This window comes from Manis pentadactyla, chromosome 5 (genome assembly GCF_030020395.1).
Source record: "Manis pentadactyla isolate mManPen7 chromosome 5, mManPen7.hap1, whole genome shotgun sequence".
Lineage (NCBI taxonomy): Eukaryota > Metazoa > Chordata > Mammalia > Pholidota > Manidae > Manis > Manis pentadactyla.
This window is the reverse complement of record NC_080023.1, coordinates 44,114,639-44,129,128: the sequence shown is the minus strand read 5'-3', so window position 1 is coordinate 44,129,128 and position 14,490 is coordinate 44,114,639. Positions and strand designations below refer to the sequence as shown.

The window sequence follows — 14,490 nt, the reverse complement described above, 5'->3', positions numbered from 1 at the left end:
AAGAGAAGCTGGTCTTGATTTACATTTTTTATTCAGAAAAGTAACGCTTTCTTGTTTTGGTGAAATGTTATAGAAATATATGAAGAAAAAAGTGCAAGTTCACGTTCACCTGCCTCTCTGCCTCAACTATTTTCCAGAGGTAATGTCAAGGCATTGACAGTGGAAAAGTCACTAAACTGGACATCACTTTGTTTATCGTTACTTAAAACAAATTTTTTTTATCATGGAAAATTTGGACCATGCAAAAGTAGAGAGCATAGTAAAATGGAATCTTATATACTCATTGTCCAACTCCCATAATCACTAACCTTTTGCTCATTCTCATATTTATTTTTAAGGATACGAAGTCCAAATACTGGTGGTGATGACACCAAATTTGGCAAAGTGTCACCACACTTGGGTCCTTTGCTGGGTGGTGGTCATACCTGTACTGCTGGATTAACTTATGAAATCACTCTTCTGTAGTGGTGCTGGATGATGGGAGGGTGTTGCACATGGAACAGACTTAAAAAAAATACAAACTTTGTCATTTTTCATGAGCAGAAGGCACTTCTAAGTGCTGTGTGGGAGGGAATGTGGTAGACTGATTTCATTGAGACCCTGCCAAATGCTGGTCCTCTGGCCATCAAAGAAGTATCATTTCCTCCAAGACTTCTAAAGAGGCTCATTACTGTGGGCCTGAAGGTTCTGGTTTGCATTCAGAGGAGACACTATCTTCTTAAGTGAGACATGGAAGAGGAAGTGTCATGAATTGTAAATAAGGCTGAGAGAAAAGAATTGTTTGGAGAAGCTATGGAGAAAAAATTGCCTTCTCCAAACCAGGTTCTATCTCCCTCCCCCTCATCCAGCTTTGCCAGAGCTCATCCTGTTTTATTTGCTAAATTTACTAGCAGGAACAGAGGAGTTTCTTTAAGGACACCTCTGCTCCTGACAAATAAATACCTCCTAGACTAAATATTAATACACCTATACAATGGAACATCATGTCTCTATTAAAAAAGAACAGGATGGAGGCTTGTGGGTTAAAGTAGAATGATCTTCATGTTATATTTTAAAGTTAAAAAGCCACCAAACAGTATCTACACCAAGGCTACCCTCTGTGGAAAGAGGAGGGAGGGTGATATACCCATATCTCTATGTGCATAGAACTTGCTTGGAAAAAAAGGAAAGGAAAAATGCTTGTGTCTGCCAAAGGAAGGGCTTTCCATTCTAAACCTTTTCATGTTAAAAATTTTTTTAACCATATGCATTCATTATATTCCAGAATTAAAGTATTTCCATTGCTAACCTGGCAAAGTAGAAGAGTAAATACAGTAAGTAATTTAGAAGTAGAAGAAGAAAGCCAACACTTTACATTAATTCTGTATTTCAGGAAGAGGGTTTTGAACTAGATGTAGATATAATAATTATACCTCTTTCTCTCCCCGAAGGATGGCCCTTTAAATTGTCATTAAAAAGCACCTAGGAAGTAAGAGACAGGGATCTGGAAGATCCTTCCCTAATGAAGTTAGGGGATATTGGCAGCTACTGCCCTGGCGTCGGGGGACATGATGAGAAAAGCAGTGTTCAGGAAGGAACCTGAGTTCTCCAAGCAGTGCCATGGGGAGTCTATACATGCAGAAGGAGTTGTGAGGTTTGGTACGGAGTGTTCTGGGTGCGCAGGGTTTGGGAGCTTTTGCTTCATTGCTTCTCCAGGGGGGTCTCTGGGGCTGGGCCTCCTTCCCCTCCTCCTAAGGGTATCTTGACTGGAAGGTCTGCTCTGAAGAGGACCTGGCCAAAGGCCCATGAAGAGTTATGTTAGGGACTCCTTGATGGGTAACACGGTGAACAAAAACCCCTTCTCTAGACTGAATCTCATTCTAGGTGACCCTCACGCTAGGACCCCGGGTACCTCCAGTTCCCTGGACCCCTGATGTAGGTTTTCGGCTAAAGCAAGTACAGACTCCCGAATGTAAATGCTTTTGGGGGCTAGGCAGATACCTTAAAAACATTTGAAACTGCCAGGTATAAGAGGAAATAGCGGGAACTCTGGAGAACTGAGCAAGTGTATATTCGACTGAAAGCATTCAGATTTTATTTTCTGGCCAAGGAAAACACTCATACTGGTTGGAGTCCCTGCTAGTATGCGATCCTGCATTCGTCTAGGCTCAGATCTGCTTCTCCCCCATTGCTTCAGCTTGCTGCTGATCATCAGCCTGTCCCCAGCCACTTCAGCCGTGAGCGGCGCGGAAGACTGTCTCAACTTTGGCGCTCCACCTGAGGGTGCAAGGTGCTCTGCTGCGCTCCCAGTATTGCTTCGCCTTATATAGGGGGGCAGAGAGGAACTGAACTTTGGGGTGGCTCAGAACCAGTTACGGTCTACATTTTATTTCCACCAGAAACACAGTCGTCGCGCCCCGGACCTTCTCCCTCGGGCGACTCTGGGCCAGGCGCCGACGAAGGCAAGTGGGGAAATGGGAAGATGTAATGTAGTTGGCTAGGGAGCATTGCATCCAGGTCGGTGCCGGGCCAGGGGCGGCGCCGACTGCAGAGGGGGAGCCCCGCCCCCGTCCCCGCCCCCCTGTCCCGCCCCGCACCCTAGAGCTTCTGCCCCCTTTTCCACCGTGAGCAGAGTCCCGGGACCCCAGGAGAGCTGCCAGTGCATGGTTGTGTTTCCTCCGCCTGCGCGGGGCATCACTTGCGCTCCACGGGAATCCCAGGGATACCCTGCCGCCGGGATATCCTCTCCCACCTGCGCCCGCAGACGCCGCCGCAGCGGTGGCCGGAGCCCGGGCACCTCAGCCTCGCGCGTCCCGGAGTCCTGAGCTGCGGCGCCCGTTGCACCTCCGCACCTCCCTCGCAGAGCAGGCCCGGGGAGCAAGAACCGGCGCGCGAGTTCTGGGCGCTGCGCCCGGCGCGAGGTGCGGGATGGAGAGCAAGGCGCTGCTGGCCATCGCTCTGTGGTTCTGCGTGGACACCCGCGCCGCCTCTGTGGGTAAGGAGCCCATTCCGGAGAAGGAAGGCGGTGGGGCCGGGGGCGGGCGGAGAAATGGGCTTGCGGAGGCGACCTGGAGCCGGACCTCCCTCGGAACCCCAGAGCTGGAGAGGTGAAAGTGACTTGACACTTTATGTACTTCCATTTACCAAGGAGGAAACAGACTCAGTGACCAGCCCGAGGTTATCCAGCGAGCTGGTGGTCCTCCCGAGCCCAGTGCCACGAATCTGGTCTCGGATACGGGCCTCGGCTGAAGCGTGTCCCACGGAGCCGATACACCATCGGCGGGAGGCGGGGGCGGGCGACGCCCGGCGCTCGGCGCTGGCAGGCAGCAGGGGAGCCGGCGGGCGGGACGGGCAGTGCTGCCGCTTAGCTGCGCGCCACAGCCTAGCCAGGCGCCGGCACGGTAGCCCTACCGGGAGCGCAAGCCAGTTCGCCCAGGTCGCACCGAGCACTCAGCTCTGTCTCTGCAGGAGTCGAGCGGCCGACCCCAGCGTGCGGTCGCCTTTTGGCTGGAACCCACACACCCACTGCTTCAAGTGGAGTCTACGGGGAGGAAATTTTTACTACTTCCTTGGAGCGGGACGCTGCTGTCCTCTCAGAGAGAAAGGGAAATTGGGGCTTGGACCTGGACCTGTGACAGCTTCCCAAAGTGTCTCCAAGTGACAGTCACCTTCCTATGTAAAACAATCTAACATTCTTCAACGCGTTTCAGTCCTCGCTGTAAGCGCATAGTGGGAGGTTCACGTTCTGAAAACTTAACTCTGTGGGTCTTGGTACACTCTCCTTGCCATGCAAAATATCAGCCTCTTTCAAGATTAAGAACACACGCATGCTCTTGAGGCAATGAATGTCTTTCTTCCCTTCTCCTCCTCCTTCCCCTTCTCCAATCTCTTTTCTATAGCCAGTTTGCTCATTACCAGATTTCTACTCTTCGGTGAGTGAGAAAGAGGACAGGGTGGAGAAAAGAAAAAAAAAAAGTCAAATAATTCAGGACAAAACTCCTTATATTGAAACAAAAGAATCATATGTCTTTAAAAAAAGGCACGCAAATATACAGTAACAAGATCATCTGTCTATAGTTATTGGATTTTCTTAATAATGGCTTGGTTCATCAGGGCCAGCTCCAGCACGGATACTCATTTGTCCTTGCCAAGACCTCTCTTTCCCTCTTTATGGGAAGAGAATGCAGGTCTGGAACATGTGGTGGTTCTGTAGCCCTCAAAGAAGTGAGTTGCTTTTAAGCCTGGGGTGTTTCATAGCGCAGCAGTAGTAATGGTAATGGGGTTGCCCTGAATATAATGATGAGGTTGCCCTTTTGGAGTGTGTGACTTGCTTAATTGGATTGGGCTATAATTGGTGCCATCAAATTCTAGAGACAGAGGCACTGTTGTTTTTCCTTCCTGTCTTTGAGCTGGAAGGGTAATAGTGCACAAATTAATTAATTTTGGTTGTGCGATTTGAACATAGAAGGGCTTTTTATTGAGGAGCAGCATATGTACTTACAGTTTTTTCTTTAGAATTTTCTGAAGAGTAGAACTCAAGCTCGCTAATGGAAATGAATGAAGCTTAATGGGGTAAAAAAAATTAAGCGTAGGTCTACAGGTATGAATTCAAAGTTATCATTATTGATAACCTTGTCAAATAGGTTTTGGTTGTAGATATGTCTCTAGAATGGTATGCGTTGTCTTGGCTTCCTATGAATGGAGAATATATCTTTACATTTTTTCTTTACATAGGAAAGTGTGTCTATAATCTGTAATAATAATTTATGAGAGCTCTTGAAGAATTTCTTATATTGGTAGTGGGGTGGGCATAGCTTATTTAGAGCTAGGTCTTTACTATCATTTTTTTCTCAAATATGCTCAAATAATGGGTTCTTTCTCATTTGGATCACTGTGCACATTGTATCAAGTTACTGTTTTCAACCCTTTTCTCAGCATGGTGTTTCTCCATCAAGTTTGATATTTGTGCTTATCCAAATGGATTGTTTTCATTTTCCTTTTCTTAGACAAAGTAGGGCTCCCTTGTTGGAGGCTTTTCTATTGCTTTTGAACATTTTCCTTGATTATTTACTTACTCTGAGGGCATTCTGAATGCCTTCCCTTAATATTGAAAAGTGCTATGCTAATTAACTGAACAGGACAACCAGGCCAGTAGCTGTTCAAGAGTGGCCCGTCAGCCATGTGTGATGTACTCACCTGAAGGCACATTAAGATGCAGGTTTGTGGGCCTCAGGATATTCTGACACATTCTAAATTCTAAGAACCACTGCCACAAAATATGTCGGTACCAATACCAACTTGTTTCTGAAATTTATTGATACAACTTAATTTCCATTTTTTTCCCTATGATATTGATCAACAAATCTACAGTTATGTCAGCAACCTATTTTGCACATCTGGGTGAGTGTGTGTGAGTATGTATGATCAGTTGTTCATTTTGCCTGCAGCTGTTCACATTGCAGTCCACAGATTCAATACCCTGGATATTTGTCCATACTCCCTTTACTCATACACTCTCATATTTGCTAATATTCTCTTATTTTTACAGCAAGGTCAATGCCAGTTTAGGCTCAGAGAGTCATTTGTCCTTAGTTGATGTGAGTTAGGGGTCATTTTAAGCTTGGGGGCTTACCCAGAGTCAGTCACTTTTTAAGGTGGTGTTTTGAAAATCTGGATATCAGTTAAGACCCTGGTTGGGTGGAATTTTTTTCTTTCTCTGTTGCTTTTTCAAAACTTGGTAGCTCTTTGCATTTAGTTCACAGAGAACTCAGTTTTCTTGCTATGGAATGACCTATGGTGAGAAATCTGTCCCATGGTATTTTTAGGTAAAAACAGATTTCTTGTGTCCCAAGTTTGGTATCAGGAGGAGCTCAGAGCCCTGCTTAATAAGTTGAGATTCCCCAATTGTGATTGATTAGCATTAAACTTTTGTAGTCACATTCTTGAGGGAAGTATATCAATAGGCCTTTCCTATGCCATTGAATATTCTGCTCCTCAGTTCCTCTCATCTAGTTTTAATGTGCAGTCTTTCACCCTTAACAGTTCAGTTACCAGAGGAAGTACACTAGAAAACTGATAAAGGAAAATAAGACAATGTCATGGACACTCCCACTCCCTTCAGGGTACATAAATGGACTATATAGAAATCTCTCTCAGTAGTATTCATTAATCAGCAATTCAGTCAAATGTTGCATCCTATGCTTTATAAGAAGTGTCAGTGGGTCCTTTCCCAAGGGAATGAGATCATCAGATGAAGGTTCACTTGGTTTCAATGTCCCATATCCTTTTGTGAGACCTTGAAGTTGGCAATGCAGGAAAACAGGAACTCCACCCTAGCTACATGAATTGCAGAACTGTTGTGTTAGTTTATGACCATCTGCCCATTCTTCCTGTTATGACACAGCTTGTGAACTTTTACTGGGAATGGTGAAAAGTAAATTCACAGTTTTATACAATGAATTGCTGAAGAGGCCTTTTAAAGCATAGAGTGTGTGCATTGTTTATGGAAGGTGTTTCCTATTGGGTCTGACTCAGGGGCAACTGCATTCATTTATTTAATTTGTTTCTAGGTTTGTCTAGTGTTTCTCTTGATCCACCCAGGCTCAGCACACAAAAAGACATACTGACCATTCTGGCTAATACGACTCTTCAAATTACTTGCAGGTAAGCAGGGATTTTAGATTCAGATTTCCTGTATTAAATAACTTATTGTTTATTGAGAGGAAAATAATTTCCATATCATACAGTGGAATTACAGTAGAGTTGTAGTAATTGTTTATAAGGAGTGAGGTTTCTGAGAAATGATATAATAATGAGAAAATGAGAAAGGTCTTCTCCCCCAAATTCTGTGCAATCTGGCATTTTTTTCTATTGCCCTCTGCCAACACACGCACAGACATCTGTAACCAGTACAGCACCTGGCATCATAGACACTCAAGAGATATTGAGTGAATAAATGAAACTGAGGATTTACCCTTAAGGGATAGAGCTGATGAAGTTTTAGGCCATATGCAGTATACTCAGAATTTATTAAGCTTTGCAAAAACATGTCTTATGTCCTGGAAAAACTATGGAGTGTGTTAAAAGTAACTTCATTAACGTAGCCGCAACTTCACTGAAATTTCAAATTCTTTGAAGAAAGGGTCAGTGATGTCTTCCTGAGGGCCTTGTAAAGAAATGCTGTAATAAAAATAATCTATGTTTTAATGCAGGTTAGCCCTTGTCAAGGACTTTATTTTGTGATAAAATCCTGACTGTGGTAGCAATTTAATATTGAGCCATTAATATTACTGAGGGCATGTTCTGCCCAGGTAATGGGCTTCATACTCTGGCTCGCTGCTCCGGGATGCCTCTCTTCTCACTTGCTAGCAAAAAGCTCTGATTTTTGCTAACTGGGGAAGCAGGCCTCTTTGACAAGAAGAGGATTTTAAATGTCCTGGTCCCTACAGAAAAAAAAAAGCAGAAGAACTTGGGGTTGAGCACAGCAACCAGGAGGCTTTGTAGGACCACTATGATGTTTTTGGTAGAGACTATTGGCAGAGGCAGCTTTGCCCTCAGAGAACAGTGCTGGGCGTCCACAGAGAAGCTTGGGCAACAAGTGTTCAACACAATGACACACAGATCTATTTCAGACAGCAGAGGATCAGGAGACCCTGATCCCTTGATCAAGGGTAGGTCAGCAAAACCCAACCCTTGGGAAAAGACACAGTAACAGGTGCTGTTTCTCTAGCTTCTCTGTTTGAAGACACATTTCTCCATAGATTTTTCTCATTAACACCTTCAACAACAAAGGTAATTTAAAATTCTCGAAGATCCCATACTCCTTTTTTAAACTCCACATAAACATTTCTTATGTCTTGAAAAAACTATGGAGTGTGTTGAAAGCAACTTCATTCATGGAAATTTCAGATTCTTTGAAAAAAGGATCAGCGGTGCTTCAACCACATGGAAATTTCAATTTCTTTGAAAAAAGGATCAGCGGTGCTTTATTCTTCTTGTTGACTGTCTTCCTTGGGACCTTGTAGGGAAATGCTGTAACAGAAGTAATCTGTGTTAGTGCGGTCCTGGCAAGGGCCTGGGAGGCTCTTAGGTGGTGGCACCTCCTTCCTTCCTATCCTCACTTCTTTCTCTCCTGCTTGCCCGCTCTTCTCTGGCCACTCTGGCTTCCTTGTCATTCCCTTAATACTCCAGATATGTACCTGCCCCAAGGCCTTTATGTTTGCTGGTTGCCCTGTGTGGAATACTGTTCCTCCCAGTGTTCAGATGGCCTGCTTCATCAAGCCCCCTCCCTCCAGAGCTCTTTACTCTTTTCTTGCATATTCTGTGTTTTCTTCATGGTATTTATCACCACCTTTTATACATTTTATTTAGTTTTTTAAAAATTTAAGCTTTCTTGATGTTTACTTACTTTTTTATTGCCTGTCTCTTCCAGTTTAGACTGAGCTTCCATAAAGTCATTGATTTTTGTCTGATTGTGTCTGCTGTATCCCCATTCTTTAATGTTTGGCACATAGTACATGTGTAATAAATATCTGTTGAATGAATGAGTTAATTAATGGAAAATTGAGGACTCTCTATAAGTGATTTCTTAAGCTGAGTCTATGACCTTTTGTCATTTGTCAGTCCAACCTGTCATCCTTGATAGAAGGCTGTGAATCTGTCTGTGGAAGAGTTTGCATAAATTTGAGAAACAAACCTTCTGTTCTCTTAGAGACAGCTTCATAAAATGACATTTCCCATGAATACTTCCCTAGAATTAATTTTTCAGGGGACGCAGGGACTTGGACTGGCTCTGGCCCAACAATCAGATTGGCTCTGAGAAAAGAGTGGAGGTGACAGAGTGCAGTGACAGCTTCTTCTGTAAGACGCTCACAATCCCAAAAGTGATGGGAAATGATACTGGAGCCTACAAGTGCTTCTACCAGGACACTGATGTAGCCTCAGTCATTTATGTCTATGTTCAAGGTAAGTGGTTAAATGGAATTCATTTCTCAAGTTGATTTACTAGTTATAAAATACAATAGACACAAAGAAGCATCAAGTACAACAAAAGGCTTGCTCTAAAGGCTGTTTGCCAACAGGAATATACAAAATTCTTCTCCCCCAAGGCTTCCTCGGAGAGTAAGACTCACTGATTTGTTCTGGAGCTTGGGCCCTGGTACATCTCTTTTGTCTAATTCGTTTGGTTCTGATCTTTGTTTTTGAGGGAAATCTGTGTTCACAATTGGCCATGGAGATTTATTAAAAGCCTCCTGATGTTTGAGAAAAAAAACCCCTGAAATCCTTGAAAAGGAAGATTCACGGGTGAATTATGGAGATATTTCTGTGGAGAGATAGCTTATCTATAGCAGGGTAGGAGATTTTCCTAGGAATGCACAGAGAAAAGCTCTGGAGTTTTTTGTATATAGTAAGAACTTTTCCTACTTATAACTTGTAAAAAACAATTCCCATTTTCTTGTGCAAATGAAGACACTGACTCAGAGGGCCTTCTGAGGACAGATTCTCTTTCCTTTGCTTGTGTGCTCTGAGATCTTGGATGATATGCCACATCTTCCTAGAGTCTGCAGTTTGCAATTGGCACCCTGAAGGTCAATTTAACATCCATGCAGGATGAAATACAATGTTACATGTATTTTGTATTTATGATATGAATTACTATTTCTTTTGTGTTTCAAAAATCTCATACTACTTTAATTTTCCTGTGAAACCCTGACTTAACTAATGGGATACTTATCATGGAATTTGGGGCAGATGTAAGTGTTGTATAGTATTTTATTTGGATATACTAAATGTTCTTCTTCTCAGTGAAGATGAGCTTTTAAGGTGTTTTATTTATGCATATATATGTCTCTTTACATCCCAGAGGATTTGAGACAGGTGAAGATGGCTTACACCTCTTTCCAGAAGCATATTTTACAGAACAGGAGTTTCATCAGCTTTGGGAAACACACTTGCAGATCTCCATTTACATTTCAATGGTAAAATAGGGTCAGTGCAATGGAAAAGTGGAGGCCACGTCAAAATAACATCTGTCACTCCTAGCTTGCATAATATCTGAGAACTATTTTTGCCCAGGGTAAACACAATGCAAGACAGAATTATATGCCCCCCTCCTCCTCTCTGCAGAATTTGAAGGAGACAAGGCTCAGATCTTCGAGAATTTCTGGCTCCTTTTGATCTGGCAGTTTTAGGAGATCAGGCTTTCTCAGAAGATTGCAAGGATTTCCTGCTTTCAAGCCTGTCTGGAAATACTACAAAATGAACCTCTCCCATAATGTCTCGTTATTTCCTTCTCTACAAGTCAGGAAACCTGGAGACATGAGAAAATTCATTTCATGAGTTACAGTAAATATTTTATTTTGAGAGGATGGGTGGTTGTTTGGGCTTCTTTTGTTTATTTCCTTTTTTTGACAAACTGAAATAGAATTGGTTTACTGAATAGCTTCAGTCTTACGTCAAGGGGTTAATTTGGCTTCCAAGACTTGTTTTGTAAGCAAGCTATGTAACATTTCATAGCATGTGGATGAAAGGTAGGTAACATTAAGAAGTAACAATCCCTAGCACTAGTTATTTGTACACTGCCCATCGTAGGGTATACCATTAAATTCTGCTTCCTGTCTAAGCCTAATGTTCTAGGAGGTGAGCTGTCCAAGATTTTGGTTATGAAGTTTAACAATGGGGAAAAAAAACACTGAAGTATTCCCTGTGGAAAGCTCTTTAATGTCCTTCTGGTCCTTACCTTACTTCCTTAGTCTTCTGACCCCATTCCCTCCAGCAATGGATGAAGCCAAGAAGTGGGTCCTGGCCTCCTAAGATAATGGCTGTGGCATGTGGTGGGCTGTATTGGCGGCCCTTCAGTGCTTTCCAGCTGGGAAGGAAATCAAACTTCTGCTGTTGCAAGAATTAGCAGCATCTCTCCCTTTTGGTTTAATTAACTCTTCACTTGGACCAACTATCCTGAAGAGCTCAGAACTGCTCCATCAGGTGTGTAGGGCATAGCAGTATGAACTATTATCTCTCTGAGATTTTAAGCATGACTTCACATCACAACAACTTGATCTCTGGGGAATAAAGTCACTTCCCAGAATCGTATTAACATTGTATGAGCAATGTTTGAACACCATTAAAATCTTTTCCGTTTTCTTTTCACTCCTTGCCATGGTGCCTTTTCAAGTTCTGTCACTGAAGGTATTAATGACTGCTAACTCTTAAGCTACCTGCAATACTATTAAACATTATTTTATAAAGAATCTTATACCTAGTTTTCATAATCTTAAAATACCCACATAAAACTTTCTCTTGAAAAACTGAATTAAAAAATTATTAGTTATTTCCTGTTCATTTTAAAGATCCTTTGGGATCTATTTATTTATTTTCATTGCATTTACATTATTTGCCTAAAGAGAAAGAGTCTGGATTTTTTTTTTAATATCAGTAAAATTCAGTAGGTAAAGTATACAGATTTAACTTCAAAATATAGGTATATGCACAATGGAATATTACTCAGCTATAAGAAAAAAACAGATCCTACCATTTGCAACAACATGGATGGAGCTAGAGGGTATTACGCTCAGTGAAATAAGCCAGGCGGAGAAAGATAAGTACCAAATGATTTCACTCATATGTGGAGTATAAGAACAAAAGAAAACTGAAGGAACAAAACAGCAGCAGAAGCACAGAACCCAAGAATGGGCTAATAGTTACCAAAGGGAAAGGAACTGGGGAGGACGGGTGGGAAGGGAGGGATAAGGGTGGGAAAAAAGAAAGGGGGCCTTACCATTAGCATGTATAGTGTGGGGAGGGCACGGGGAGGGCTGCGCAACAACACAGAGAAGACAAGTAGTGATTTTACAGCATCTTACTATGTTGATGGACAGTGACTATGAACGGGTATGTGGGGGGGATTTGGTGAAGGGGGGAGCCTAGTAAACATAATGTCCTTCATGTAATTGTAGATTAATGATACCAAAATAAAATTAAAAATAAATAAATAAATACATAAATAGAAAGTTTCAAAAATACTATAAATTCAAAAATATATATAGGTATATGACAAATGTATAGTATATATAAAAATGTACGTGTTTATGAAACTGTCTATGAAGAAGTATACTTTTTCATTTTGAAAAAAGTTGTAATGATCAATCTGCTTAAAAGCGGAAGTTAGAAAATATATTCTACTTTTGATGATCCCTGCAAAAGAAGTCAGTCTCATTCTGGGAGTTTTCTTTCAGATTTTTTATACACACACAGCCCTCCTGTAGCATGTCCTTGGAGCCAGATATCTGCCAGCAGACTGACCTGTGGATTCCTTTGCCTGGTGTGAAATGTCATTCCCAATCATTCACTTCTTTGGCTAGAGTTTATGAACCTGAAAGATAATCAACTTTTCTAGTAAATGCTATTAGCTAATGGAATTAAATTTTCTTCTAGATTACAGATCTCCATTTATTGCTTCAGTTAGTGACCAACATGGAGTTGTGTACATCACTGAGAACAAAAACAAAACTGTAGTGATTCCATGTCTTGGGTCCATTTCAAACCTCAATGTGTCACTTTGTGCAGTAAGTTATGAATTCTTTCATCATCCTTTATGTTTTCATAATTTTAAGCAAATATGAAGATGGATAGCCTGTTTATAATATAATATCAACAATGAGATTTAAAGATCCTTTAGGAAGAGTCAAATGATAATAAAGAAAACCAATTTGTATTCTTAAAAATAAGATGAATTTCTTTAGTGACTGTTTTACATGGTTTTTACTTTTGGATAGCACTTGATTAAATATTTGTAATTTCTTTCTCTACCCAGAGGTATCCAGAAAAAAGGTTTGTTCCTGATGGCAACAGAATCTCCTGGGACAGCAAGAAAGGCTTTACTATTCCCAGCTACATGATCAGCTATGCCGGGATGGTCTTCTGTGAAGCAAAAATTAATGATGAAAGTTATCAATCTATTATGTACATAGTTGTGGTTGTAGGTAAGAGGACAGTTCCTTTTGATCACTAATATCAGACAATAAAGATTGGATTTCTATATTAAGATCCTGGAGATTAAGGTATAGGGTGACAGATAAGGAATATTGAAAAATATATTAATTCCAGATTTGGTGTTGGGCAATTATTACATCTGCTTTTCTCTACCAGATAAATCTATGTGCAGTTGAATTTTTTTTCTCCTTTCTTGCCAAGACCAAGGATGGAAAAGAGTGCTATTATAGGAGCATATTTTATGGAAAACTCAACTTTCAGAGCATTGCTTGGCATCCATTCTTTTTAATTATACCTATTTTATGGGAAGTTCAGTAATTTACTAAAGCTGGCCCCATTGGCTATTGAGTATTCAAATTTTACTACTTTTCTGTCCATTGCACTACAACATCTTTGAGATCCCTGCAGTTCTGATTTTTAAATCTCTGTAGGCCATTTCCCTGGGAGTTACCAAGTATTGGTAAGGCCATCAGGGAAAAATAATGTGGCACATTTTGAACTTGCATCATTTTTGAAAAAAATAAGTGCTAAGTTATAGATTTGTTTTCCCTCTCACTTTCTGTTTTTTCAATTTCTTGCTCCAGGGTATAAGATTTATGATGTGGTCCTGAGCCCCCCTCACGGAGTTGAACTATCTGTTGGAGAGAAGCTTGTCTTAAATTGTACAGCAAGGACTGAACTAAACGTGGGGATTGACTTTAACTGGGAATATCCCTCTTTGAAGGTAACACTAACAATTCAAAGCCAGACCTCTCAATACTTTGATAATAAGCCCCAGTGGAAGAGTCTGCTTGAGAAAGATAGGGACCTCTCAGGCCAGATGAAATCTAAGGGCCTTAACTCACACTAACACACACATACACATATATTTTAAGATAATTACAGAACATACAGCACCCATGGAAAAGAGATGCAGTGCCAAGAACTTTGTGTCACCCTGCTACAATCAGGCTGTGAAGATTATAGTTTTCTTAGGTGATAACATCTTTCTAAGTTGCATTAATTTTCCTTTCTTCAAAGTCCTTAATCTATTTTCCTTTAGGGGATTTCCTCTTCAACAGGTGATAGGAGATGCACTTCTCTTTCAACTTGTGTTTTCACAGTTCATTTTCATCTCATTCCCACTGTGTGAGGTTTTAAAAATCCTAATCCACTTGGTTCCATTGATTTCTCCTGGAACCGAAAATATTAGTTGTCTAGATAATATTAAAAGTTCTGAAGACCCTATTATTAGCACTAAATAGTGTTTACCAAGGGCCCACACTTGATTCTGTGAATATCTAGAAACTACTGGGTCATGTTACACTGGATTTTGGAAGTTTGTAAACTCTTTTTCAGCAACAGCATAAGAAAATTGTAAACCGGGACCTAAAAACCCCATCTGAAAGTGAGATGAAGAAATTTTTGAGCACCTTGATCATAGATGGTGTAACCCGGAGCGACCAAGGGTGGTACACCTGTGTGGCTTCCAGTGGGCTGATGACCAAGAGGAACAGAACCTTCATCAGGGTCCATGGTAAG

At 41.4% G+C, this 14,490-nt stretch overlaps 1 protein-coding gene across 2 annotated transcripts in view; it reads left to right on the top strand.

The window, feature by feature from the left end:
* The first annotated feature begins 2,619 nt into the window (after window positions 1-2,619).
* The window catches only part of KDR (kinase insert domain receptor), a 44,243-nt gene continuing 32,372 nt past the window's right edge, over window positions 2,620-14,490 (top strand). For both annotated transcript variants that reach the window (XM_036895169.2, XM_036895168.2), the window contains exons 1-7: window positions 2,620-2,974; window positions 6,549-6,642; window positions 8,747-8,943; window positions 12,412-12,542; window positions 12,791-12,959; window positions 13,554-13,693; window positions 14,308-14,485. In XM_036895169.2, the coding sequence (XP_036751064.2) occupies window positions 2,908-2,974; window positions 6,549-6,642; window positions 8,747-8,943; window positions 12,412-12,542; window positions 12,791-12,959; window positions 13,554-13,693; window positions 14,308-14,485 (976 nt within the window). In that variant the 5' untranslated portion in view covers window positions 2,620-2,907. The remainder of the gene's footprint in view (window positions 2,975-6,548; window positions 6,643-8,746; window positions 8,944-12,411; window positions 12,543-12,790; window positions 12,960-13,553; window positions 13,694-14,307; window positions 14,486-14,490) is intronic.